Source organism: Camelus bactrianus, chromosome 28 (genome assembly GCF_048773025.1).
Source record: "Camelus bactrianus isolate YW-2024 breed Bactrian camel chromosome 28, ASM4877302v1, whole genome shotgun sequence".
Lineage (NCBI taxonomy): Eukaryota > Metazoa > Chordata > Mammalia > Artiodactyla > Camelidae > Camelus > Camelus bactrianus.
The window spans coordinates 19,728,530-19,740,095 of record NC_133566.1 but is presented as its reverse complement, the minus strand read 5'-3'; the positions used below and the strand labels follow the sequence as shown (position 1 = coordinate 19,740,095).

At 59.6% G+C, this 11,566-nt stretch overlaps 1 protein-coding gene across 20 annotated transcripts; it reads left to right on the top strand.

Moving 5' to 3' along the window:
• The first annotated feature begins 1,809 nt into the window (after positions 1–1,809).
• Positions 1,810–9,681, top strand: SH2D6 (SH2 domain containing 6). 20 transcript variants are annotated; one of them, XM_074354723.1, is made up of 19 exons: positions 1,825–2,241; positions 2,358–3,051; positions 3,182–3,207; positions 3,584–3,618; positions 3,993–4,075; positions 4,163–4,295; positions 4,876–4,988; positions 5,575–5,635; positions 6,102–6,124; positions 6,475–6,535; positions 6,643–6,709; positions 6,922–7,000; positions 7,161–7,220; positions 7,330–7,354; positions 7,532–7,609; positions 7,783–7,838; positions 7,966–8,114; positions 8,262–8,420; positions 9,084–9,681. In XM_074354723.1, the coding sequence occupies exons 2-19, from the start codon at positions 2,956–2,958 to the stop codon at positions 9,331–9,333; spliced, it is 1,554 nt and encodes a 517-aa protein (XP_074210824.1). In that variant the 5' UTR covers positions 1,825–2,241; positions 2,358–2,955; the 3' UTR covers positions 9,334–9,681. The 20 variants fall into 20 exon arrangements, 19 of the variants coding, with proteins under 19 accessions (XP_074210842.1, XP_074210838.1, XP_074210843.1 ...); XM_074354726.1 differs by having other exon boundaries at positions 1,827–2,241; positions 8,035–8,114; XM_074354733.1 differs by having other exon boundaries at positions 1,827–2,241; positions 8,031–8,114; positions 9,084–9,341.
• The last annotated feature ends 1,885 nt before the right edge of the window (positions 9,682–11,566 follow it).

Genomic DNA, 11,566 nt, shown 5'->3' with positions numbered 1-11,566 from the left:
GCACGCACTGTGTTTCCTGGGTATCATCCCATTCAGCCCTCAGAAGCGCCTCCACCACGGGGAATGCCTTGTTCGCATCCCTGTTTACACAGGAGGAAACTGCAGCCCAGAGGGACTGAACATCTCCTTGGGTCTGCCCTCTCCATCGCTAGGAGCGGCCCCCTGGGGGCAGGGTCTGGGTCACAGTTTTTTTTCTCTGCTGGCGACCCCTGTGTTCCTCATGAACTAAAGACTATGTGATTCTAAAGATGTCCTGGGGGTTGCATCTTCTCAGACTTTCTCAAACTTGGCTGATCAAAAGATGATTCAGGATGCTGGTTTAAAATAACATAGAGCCCCAGTTCCCTCCTGGAACATTCAATTCTTGAGATCTCAGGGAAGGTCTGGGAATCTAAGACATCCACAAGCCCTCCAGGGATTTTTGTGATCAGCAAATGGGGTGGGGGGGCACTGCTCTAGGGAGCTGTTTGTTTTCTCTGGGTGGGTTTAGACTATGCTGGGCCCGAAAATTTTGGCCTGTTCTCATTGGAGAGCTGAGATCCGGAAAATGTGGAGAATGGCTGTCGGTTGTAGAAGGACCGCAAAACTGGCCCTCAGTTGCTGCCAGACCGTGGGGCCCGGGGAACCTTCAAAGTGTGAGTTTCTAGCAATTCCATTTCTAGGAATTCATCCCAAGGGAATAGCTATGGTTGTGCACAAAACAACCCCGTGCCAGAGATGGAGCAACAGGTTGTCCGAATCTGCCTGTGCGATCAGGAAGAAGCAGAGTGCTGCAGGGCTGGCTGGGCTGAAACAAGCCACGGGGCAGACTCCTTCCATCTCCTCCTCCCTTGTGTGCCCGGAGCAGTGCCCCCACCCAGAAGGCATGGATCCCCTCCTCTGCCCGGGGCTCTTCCCCCACCACCACCCCAGGCCCTGGCATTTGCCTATGCAAAGCCCTGAACAGAAGGAGGAGGTGGCAGAGGCAAGGGCAGTATGACTGGGAGCCTACTCAGTTTGGGGTTTGCTGTGGGGTGGTGTCAGAGCTTCCCGCTGACTCTCACCTGCGGACTCTGTTCCCACAGGAGGTCCCCTTGGTGGGGGAACTTGCTCCTGCCTTATGGTTCAAATGTGGAACAAAGGTCACCTGGGGAGTGGAAGTCAGGAAGGGGACCCTTGTCCCTGACTCCAGGCTTCCCGGATTGTTCCTTTGCTTTTGTTTACACAGTTTTTTCCACTATACCAAATGAGCCCCCCTCAAGCCACCCCAGTGACTTTTCAGAGCGTCTTAAGTGCCGTTTTGCCTGCCAGTCCCAGGAATCATCTGGTCTTCCTCTCTGAAGTCCGTGGCCAGCTCCAACCCTGGGCTCTCCCTCCCAGTGCCCCAAGTCCCATGGCCTCCAAAGATGCAAGCACTTGGCCTTCATTTCTCCTTTGTGCCGACTGCCAGGACATCACCAAAGTAATAACCACAGGAAAATTACAGTGCCCTTGAAAGTTCCATAAATTCATGATCGTTATCTGTGTTCCCTCATTCCCTGGTCTGAACAGAGTCAGATACCAGATACCAGTTAGACACCCTACTTTTCGCCTCAATACCTCTCAGAAGTCAGAGTTCCAAAATTCACTCGGGTAGCAGAGCACCAGGAAGCCGAGGGCTCCTGAGGAAGCCTGTGATTACTGCTGTTCTAACTCCATCACAGGAAAGGAGGGTCAGGACCCAATCCTCAGTGAGGTACAGGATGCTTAGTGTTTAGAGCGAAGGCTCTGGGTTGGGCAAACCTTGGATTGAATCCCACCTCCAACACTTAACTAATTGTATGACCTTGGGAAGGTCACTCAGTTTCTCAGCGCCTCAGTGCTATGGACTGAGTTACATACCCCGCCATCCGCCAGATTGACACGTTGAAGCCCTAACCCCGCAATGTGACCATATTTGGAGACAGGGCCTTTAGGGAGGTAATTAGGGTTAAATGAGGTCATAAGGGTGGGGCCCTGATTCAATAGGGCTGGTGTCCTTATAAGAAGAGATCAGAGATCTCTCTCTCTCTCTCCCCAGAATGCTCTCTCTCTCTGCATGCACAGAGGAAAGGTTGTGTGAGGACACAGCGGGAAGCTGACTGCAAGCCAGCAAGAGAGCCCTCGCCAGAAGCCAGCCCTGACAGCACCTTGATCTCGGCTTCTAGTCTCCAGAACAGTGAGAAAATAAATTTCTGTTGTTGAAGCCACCCAGTCTGTGGAATTCTGTGACGGCTGCCCGAGGTGACTAATACGCTCATTTTCCTCATCTGAAAAGCAGGGATAAAATTAGGACTTGCATCATGAGGCTATTGTGAGAATCCAGTGAGGAAATGCGTGTGTAATGCCTGCCTGTTTAGTTTTCCTACAGCATCTTCAGCACCTGGAACAGTGCCTGGTGGATAGTGGATGTTCAATTAATACCTACTGAATGAAGAGCTACATCCATCACGAAGCGAGCTGTCAAACCGCATGCAAGTGCATCTGTCTGAGCTTTTCACCAGCCTCCACCTCCTTGATCATCGATCACCACTCACCAGCAAATGACAGCAGGCACAAAGGGTTTAAGAAAAGTGTCTGCAGGGATAGTCTCCTGGTTTTAAAGTGTCTGCAGGGATAGTCTCCTGGTTTTAATGGGATGTGCCAGGAATGCCATGTCTTCTGTGAACCGGGAAAGGGGCTTGGTCTGGCTGATCCCCAGTAGAGAGTCTGAGTCTCTGGGAGGAGAGGGTATTAATCAGGAAGCTTTGGAGCCCTGGTCCAGCTTTGCGGGCCTGGGCAGGGAAGAGAGAGCTCTTCTTCCCATGGGGTGGGGGTGTGCGTCGTGGGGCAGATTCAGCTGTGGGAGGCGATGTGGGGGAGGCTGGGGGGAGCTGCGGCTGGGTCCTGGGAGTGGCACAGGTGCAGCTGGTCTGGGGTTGGAGGCCACAGCAGGCCCACCTTCCTGGTGCTTGTGAGATGCAAATGATGAGAACAATAGGGCCCTGTCCCCAGGCCATTTGTGGCAGAACCTGGACTCCGAGGAGGAGGCACCGCTCTCTCACCTTGGCCATGGTGAGACTTGGTTCTAGGGCAGCCCCAGGTGCACATACCGGCCCACCCCTGGGGGCCTGGGACTCTGGGCAGGGAGGGTCATTCCCGCTTCACTAACCAGACCCTTACTCCCCTCCCTGACTCTTCCCAGGAAAAGCTCTGCAGAAGCAAGCCCAGGTGAGTCCTCGGTCTCCTCCCTTACCTCGCCCTCCTATCTTGTTCCCATCTCACTGCCCCTTTCCAGGGCACAGCCATCCTTAGAGCAGGCCTTCCACACCCAGTGAGGCCATCCATGGACCTCCACCCCCTGGGAACACTAGGGCTCTCCCACTGCCAGCTTCCCTGGGGCACCAACTCTGCTGGCCGTGCACCCCGGGGCACTAGCTCTGCCCGCAGACGCTTCCTCCTGCCGCCCTGGTCCCCGGCTGCTATCACACAACTCCAGGGGGGCGCTATTCACACTGCCATGGATGCGAGTGTCCTAGGGCTGTGCAGGGTCTGGAGGACACAAACTCACAGCCCCCTGGGCGAGCTGATTAGAGTCTGATTGCAGGTTGGGGCCACCCCTTCCACCCCCGAGGTGTGCAGGTAAGTGTCCCAGAGAGCAAGGGGGGCCCCTGCAAGTTGAGTCTCCCCTGAGGGCTCTGGACACCTCCTGCCCATCATTGACCAGCACTGCTAAGTCCCTGGAGCTCTTCTACCTGTCTTGGTCAGAATTAGGGATGCCTGGGGTGGGGGACTGGCATGGGTGGGACAGGCTGCGAGGCCCCCTTATTTCCAAAATGCCTACCTCACTGGCCCTGCTGCAGTGTTGGAAGGGCCCATCATGAATGGTTCCTTTGAGTTGAATGAAGCATTGAGGCCACTGCAAAAGTGCAGGTGGTTTTTTATATTGGGGGGAGAGAGAAAGTCATTGTGCTAGGCAGGGGCTGGGCTGGGAAGAGGTGAGGCAGTCTTACCAGTCTCCTGTCCAGACTCCCCACCTTGGAGAAGAGACGCCCCCCGCCCAGCTCCTCTGCCTGCCCCAGGGACCTGGAGACGCCAGGTAAGTCCAGCTGCTGAGCTGGGCGTGGGGTCGGGGGAGGCAGCGCCACCACTGCTCCTTCACCTCCTCCATCCTCCCTATGCTCAGCATCCCTTCCCGGAAGCCCAGGAGGAGGAGGACGAGGAGGAGCATAAATACGAGCTGCCCCCCTGTGAGGCTCTGCCCCTGCGCCTAGCTCCCGCACACCTTCCTGGCACTGAGGAGGAATCTTTGTACTTGGGTGAGGGCTGGGAGGTTGAGGCAAGGAGGCTGGGTGGTCAGGCAGGACAGGAGGGTCCGCACAAGGGAAGAGGGCCAGGCCTCGCCTATTTGTCTGTCTGGCCTGGGGCGGCGAGGGGAGGCCTCAGCTGGCAGTCACTGAGGCCTCTTGGCTGGGCAGAGAGAGAGGGATGGCGGGAGGGAGGGAGGAGGGGAGAAAGGAAGGAGGAAGAGTGGGAAGGAGAGGGGCCTGGAGGGGCAGTGTAACCAAGGCAACAGCAGGGAAAGCAGGAGGCCTGACAGGATCCCCTGGGCCTGGCATTCCCCCTCTGAGGTCCCAGCACATCCTGGAGCAAGGGTAGGGGTGCCGAGAGAGCCCCAGCTGCTGCTGGCACCCCACCCCCACAGCTCGGGGCTGGGCCAGGTGGGGGCAGGGAAGCTGTCCGCCTCCAGTTGCCATGGATACAGGGCTGTCGGGAAGCCAGAGAGCAGGAAGGGGAATGAGGGAGGGAGGAGGGAATAGAGGCGGGGGGGGGGGGGAATGGGAACCCAACCTACGTGGGAGGAACCCACCGAGTCACAATGCTTGGGGTCTTTTCCAGATCACTCTGGCCCCCTGGGTCCATCCACGTCATCAGCACCACCACCACCGCAGCCCCAGCCTGAGATGGTGAACAGCCTCCCCACCCACCCCACCCCAGGCTCCCACTTCCCAGTGAGTAAATCTAAGAGGCATCTCATTTGCGAGATTCCCCCACGTCTGCACTCAAGAGGCCCCTGAAAAATTAGCTGCGTCAGAAGCCGGTTAACAGTCGCTCCTCCCACCTGCCTGGCCTGGTCCTTCCCCCCCCACACCATCAGCTTCGCCCTGGACTCGCCCTTCTCGCCTGAGCCAGGAGAAGGGAGTGCGGGGTGGGGGGTGAGGGGGTGAAGCTCAGCCACCCCTCCAGGCCCCTGAGGCCCCAGGAAACCCTCTCAGCCTACGGACTGAAGAAATCCTTCACTCAGCTGCCAATCACTGCCAGCGCTCATCCCTGCCGTGAGCCCACTGTGGGCTTTGAAAGCTACCACTTTCAACATATATTTTATGGGAATAAAAAGAAAAACCAGGGGAGATGCATAACAACAACAGAAAAAGAGCCACAGCATAGAAGCAAAGGAGAGAATCACCTCCTTTGTGCGTTAATGCTTGTCATAGTGTTTTTAAAGCTGCACAGATCCCACCCCACCGTCCTTGCCCTCCCAATGTCACAGTGTCCCTCAGCATCCCCCCACCCAATTCTCCTGCTTCGTGCCCACAGCTGAAGGCAGCGCCGTGCCTGCAGGAGGTGGGGAAGCAGGGCCAGCCCTTTGGGAGGCGAGGTAATGGGGATGTTCTGGCCCACTCAGGCCTCGCCCTGAGAAAGGGAATCTTGGCCCCCATGGTGGGAGGCGGGGAGAGTGGAGCTGGCCTTATGCTGGTCTCATGCTTTGCCTGGTGACTGTGTCCCCCACCCCCAGCTGTTCCTCATTTTTACCTGCCGGTCCCCCGAAGGCAGGCAGTTCAGGAGGAGACTGAGGCCCAGATGCATTCAGTGCTTTGCCTGAGATCACAGAGTCCCTGACTCCCAGGCCAGTTCTGCACCTGCTGTGGTCTCTGGGTCGGGAGACGGGCACCCTGGGGATGTGACGTAAGGCCACTGAGGGTGAGAATGGTTTTCACCTGGGACTTATAAGCTGGCTCCGAGGAGCCCCTCAGAGAAGTTCCAAGGACCCACCGCCCTTCCAGCCGAGGTTTCACTGAACCCCTCTCCCTGCTGCTCCTGACTGGTGGGTCTTTTCCTTCCAGAGCTGGACGCACGGACCCACGCGGTGAGTGCCCCTCACGCTAGGATGCTGGCTAGGAAGTTGGCAGGGATGGGTGGGAGGTGTGGGAGGGCCAGGAAATATCCCTAAAACCCAGGGAAAAGGCCCAGAGCAGAGCCCCTCCCCCTCTGTCACAGGCCCCTGGCTGGGCGTCCCCCAGTGTCTCCTGGGGAGGGCCTCACGCTGGAGGAGGGGGTGCTCACAGGCGCCCCCTTCCCGGTAAAGGAGCAATTTCAATCATTCCACGTCCACCTTGTGTGGGGGTGAGATGCCAACAGCTCCCCCAAGTGATGGCTCCGTCCTTCCTCCCCTTCACCGGTCAAACACTGGGTCCCCTCCATCCCTCCATCCCTTAGGTTCCCGGCCCTCCACAGAAGCCCGATGAGGGCATCTACCTGGAGTGTGAGCCCAGTCCAGGTGAACACCTCCCTCCACCCTGTTCCATCCTGCCCTGAGGCCCTGGGCTGCTCCCCCGCAGCACAGCACACTCTCCTGGATCCATCTTCTCCCCTGTCCTCTCTCAGCATCCCCACAACACGCATCTGCCTTCAGACACCCACATGGACACCCACGCTGCCGCCTCTGGTCCAGGTTGACCCACACTGTGCCCCAGAGGGAGGGGGCCCCCTCAGAGCAAGGGCTGTGGGGAGCTTCCTAGCTGTTGCAGCCAGGCCAGCACTCTCCCTGGTTGGGAGGACTCCCCAAAGGCCGAGCTGCAGAGGAGCAGAGGCCAGCAGCTGTCCCCAGCCCCACCCTGGATTTCCCTGCCTGGTGCCCAGCCCAGCCTAACCACTCTGTTTTAGTCCTGGCTTTGACTCAGACTCTGAACTCCCAAGCCCTGACGCCCCCAGTCCCTCTACCAAGGACATCAGTGGGGCCCAGGTGAGCACCCCACCAGGTGTGTGTATGTGTATGTGTATGTGGGGATGATGGCCAATCCAAGCTTCTCCAGTCCTGACCCTGGGATCTCCAAGTTCACTGGGCTCTTTCTTTTGAAGGAGGTAAAGACCCTGATGTCTGTTCCCCAATTTGCTCCCCACAGGCCCACCATAGCCCCCCAGGAAGCTCAGAATGTAAGAGGCTGGGCATAGAGGCAGGGGAGGTGAGCTGGGAGGGAGGGAGAGAGCAAGGGAGGCTCAGGGTAGGGCTTCTGGCCCAAAGGAGCAGGCTGGCAGGGCCAGGCTCTTCTGACTCCACATCCTGTGTCCCAGGGAGCGTTGGATGCCACCTCTAAAGGTGAGTACAGCACAAACCCAGACAGTCACACAGGGCCCTCCCAGCCACGGCCCTGCAGGCCACAGACTGACTCCCAGCCTCCACCCTGCGTCCCAGTTTGCTGAGGGGTGGGGGGGGTCCCTGCAGCTGACTCCAGCTGAGAGCAGGCCTGAGGGGACCCCCTTGGGCATTTTCTAGGGTCTTCACCAAAGCAGGAAGCTCCCAGCCTGTACCTTAAGGTCATTCCTCATTCGGAGGCCACACACGGCCTAGCCGGTGGGTCCTACCGGAGCCCTTGGAGAGGAGGGGGGGAGGTACTGGGTGTCCCGCTATGGGCTTTAGACCTTTGGGCACCCCCCTGGGACCTCGCCACCCTCACAGCTGGCCCCGAAGCCTCCTTGGCCTGATCCCCTCCTAGCCCCAGCACTATAATCTGCTTCTTCCCGCAGGAAGGAGAGCCTCTTTTTCCTCTGGAGCTGTCACCCAGAACACCTCAGCTGCTGAGGTGAGGAGGGGCTAGGAAAGGGCTGGTGGGGGAGGCCCGGGGAGCCCTCCTGGGCTGGGGTCACCGTTGGACGCACTGGGCACCAGGTAGGGGAAGGTCGACATGAGCACAAATGACTGCAGCCCAGCGTTCTCCGTCCTCCCCTCTCCGGTGCCCTGGCACATCTGGGAGTGGCTGTGCGTGTTTGTACAGACAGGCAGTCTGCTGGGCCAGCCTTGGTACTCAGAGAACTGTGACCGCCATGCAGTTGAGAGCGCCCTGCTCCGACTCCAAAAGGTGGGCAACCACAGACCCCCTGGGCCTTGTTGGAAACCCCTCCTGCTCCTGGGCTGTGGCCGGCTGAGCCGGCGGGAGCAGCCGTGCAGGGGTGGAGTCGGGGCCGCCGCTGGAGGAGGAGGTTGACGGAAGGGCTCTTCTCTACAGGACGGGGCCTACACCGTGCGCCCCAGCTCAGGCCCTCATGGCTCCCAGCCCTTCACCCTGGCTGTGCTTCTCCACGGCCGGGTCTTCAACATTCCCATCCGGCGGCTGGATGGTGGGCGCCACTATGCCCTGGGCCGGGAAGGCAGGAACCGAGAGGAGGTGGGTGATGGAGGAGGTAGTGGGTTAAAGGGCGAGGAACAGCAGAGCAGTCCCTGGGCCCAGCCAGGAGCATTTGCCTAGGGGAAAACTCCACGTTTTGTGTTTTTCTGGAGTGGGTGGAAATCTCAGTGGCCAGTGCCCTGAGTTCCTTCCCAGAAGCCTGCACTTTGAGAAGAGGCCCATCCTGCTCTGGGGGGAATCACCCCCCCAACCCCCCAGCGTGGCTCAGTCTGCACAGGGCCCTGCTGGGGGCATGTGTACCTGTAATGGACCTAGCTGGGAGGAGGGCAGGGTCCAGGTACTCCAGTCTCCTATTTGTACCAAGGACTCAACTTTGCACCCAACGCTTGCTAGGCTGCCAGCTAGAGACGGTCACCATGCAGCTCCCCACAGTGCAGGACCAGGGCAGAGGCACGGGCCCAAAGTTATTGCATCTGACCTGGGCCATAGGAGTCTGGCCAAGAACATGCCTATGGAGGAAGTCCCAGGAAAGGCCTGGAACTGAGCAGCAAAAAGGCAGTGGAACTTCGTGGGGGCAAACAGGAAGGAAAATATTTAGAAAAATGTCAACAAGCCCCCTCGCCACAGCCCCTCGGTTCCCTCGGGAGGTGTCTCCCAGCATGAGGCTCAAGGGACTCACTGACGCCCTGCCTCCCTGTCCAGCTCTTCTCCTCCGTGGCCGCCGTGGTCCAGCACTACGCAGAGCACCCCCTGCCGCTCGTGGACAGACACAGCGGCAGCCGGCAGCTCACCTGCCTGCTCTTCCCCACTAAGCCGTGATGCCACAGTGGATGTGCACACCCACCTCTGGCCCGAGTTTGCTCCTTGGGCTGTCTGCCTCTCTCCTCTCCCAGGTCTCCACCCCTCCAGCCCAACCCCCATCCTGTGCCCCAGTCCCTGCAGGGCCCCCTGAGAGGCACTGGGAAAGATTGCCCAGAGACAGAAAGGGTCCCCAAGACCACACACCCCATGCTCACGCAGACCCTGGCACTGCCACCTCTTGCTGCATCTCCAAGACTGGGAGGGAGGGGACAGGCAGGACCCCCAGTCCTGGCCCCCAGACATGGCCTCCCCAGCTGCTCAGAATGATGGCTCCTGTGGGAAGCTGAGCCTCAGGGGGCTAGCACAGGCACTGCTTGGACGCAGAGAGAATCTTCTCACATTCCGCGGGGGGCTTAACACAGGGCTGGCATCCGGGAGGGACTCGGTCACCCTGCACATCGCTTGCTTTCAATAAATATTTGTTGAGTGCATCCTTGAATTCTGCTGAGCAAAGGAGAGATGGCCTCTATGAGGTGCCAAGGTTCTCGAATGTCCCAGGGCACAGCCTGGGCCTGGGAGTGATAGAGGTCAGGCCAGGCCAGGCCAGAAGGGCGGCCCCATTTTGGCCCCTGGGCTGGGGCTTTGGCCCTTAGATGGCCTGTGCGGGCCCCCTGGGTGGCTGAGTTTTGTTTCATTGTTTTGTTGGGGGGTGGGTTCAGGGAGGGGGAGGAGAGAGGTTCAGTGCTGCTCAACCACCCCATTAAATGATCAGAATAAAGTTCAGGACTTGTCTACCACCCATTTACCGCACAGCGTTCCACCGGGGAGGGATGAGCCTGATTTTGCGTGCTTGGGTGTGGTCTGGGGTAGGGGAGACGGGCGGACTCCAGGAAAGATCTGGGTATTGGACACGCCAGTTCCGGGATCAAAAGCCCCACGTGGAGTTCAGAGAAGACCATTGGAGTAGAGCCGCCTGGGAGGCCCCAGGCCTGGGGGCTCCGAGATGGGCCGGCGGCCCGCGGGCGGGCGGGGCGGGCGGGGAGCGGAGGAGGGTGGCCCCGCGAGGGCTGGGCGAGGGGCGGGGGCGTCCCCGGGGCCCTGGCGCGGCGCCCGGAACACCCCGTGCCGGAAGCGCATGTGACTGTGACTCCACAGAAGCCGGGAGCGCCGCGAAACAAAGGGCAGCTCAGCGGCCGCCGGCGCTCGGGCTGGCACGGGGGGCGCGGACCCCTGCCCCCAGCCGGGGACTCGGCTCTGCCCCGACCCACCCTGCACGCCCAGGCCGGGCGGGGAGCCGCCCGATCCTTATGAGGCCCGGGCGGGAGTCCCGGGGAGGTGGGGAGGGAGGGCAGCCCCGAGGACACGCGGGTGAGAAGTCAGCGCGAGGCTGGGAGGGCGTTATGGGGTCCTGGCTGGGCTGGAGAGCGTTGACCGGTGCTTCTCCGGCAAATGACCCTCTCCGAGCCTTAGTTCCTGTGACAGAGGCGAAGATAACCGTCCCTACCAGTTGTCCTAGTGTTGGGAGGCTCAAGCGGGGCGGTCCACGTGAGACGGCGAGCACGGCCCAGGGCCTGATGGGTGCTCTCTGGCCCTTCTTTCCGATCAATGTCACGTGAATTCCGGTCAATGAACTGCCACTTTCAGCGTTCACTACTGGAGGGAAGTAATTTCTGGCTGTGGCACCAGAAAGAGGAACCGGATGAAGCGGCTGGCTCAGGGTGGGGTGAGGGTGGGCACTGCTGTTTGTATATGTGTGTTGCGGGGGGTGATTAGCAGCTGAGAACTCTAGCCCAGGCAGGGAGATGCGACCCCAAGCCAGCCTCCCTCTGCTCTGTTAGTCAGCCCTGGCTCCCTCCAGGCCCTGGCTGGGAGTGGCCACTGTACACTGTCCCCAGGCTGACCCAGGCAGGGACTCAGGGCTGGAGAGGGTGGGTCTCAGGGTGGAGTCAGACTCCTGCATGCCCCACCAGCTGTGCAGGTTTGACTTCTTTTGAGGAATCCTCCACCCTATGGCCACAAAGGCCTTAGGACCTAATTTTACCAAGCGGTGAATTTACCTAGCCCTGAAGCCATGTGGCCTGTAGGGGGTGGAGTAGAGGCCACAGCACAGAGCTCATGAGTTTGTGGCTCAACAGGGCCTCTGCTTGGTCCCAGCTGGGGGACTGACTAAGGAACTAGCCTCATCCCTGCCCTCCCTGGGGAAAAAGAGGAGGAGCAGTCCAGGCAGCGGGGACAGTCTGTGATAAGGGACCCAGAGGACCAAACAGAAACATGGTCTGGAGAACAACTCGGCCTAGCTAGCACTTCCTCAGCCTGCAGGTCTGTGCTTAAAAGCCCCCTTCTCCAGGAAGCCTTCCTGGCTGCGCTAGCCTGGGCTCTGGCAC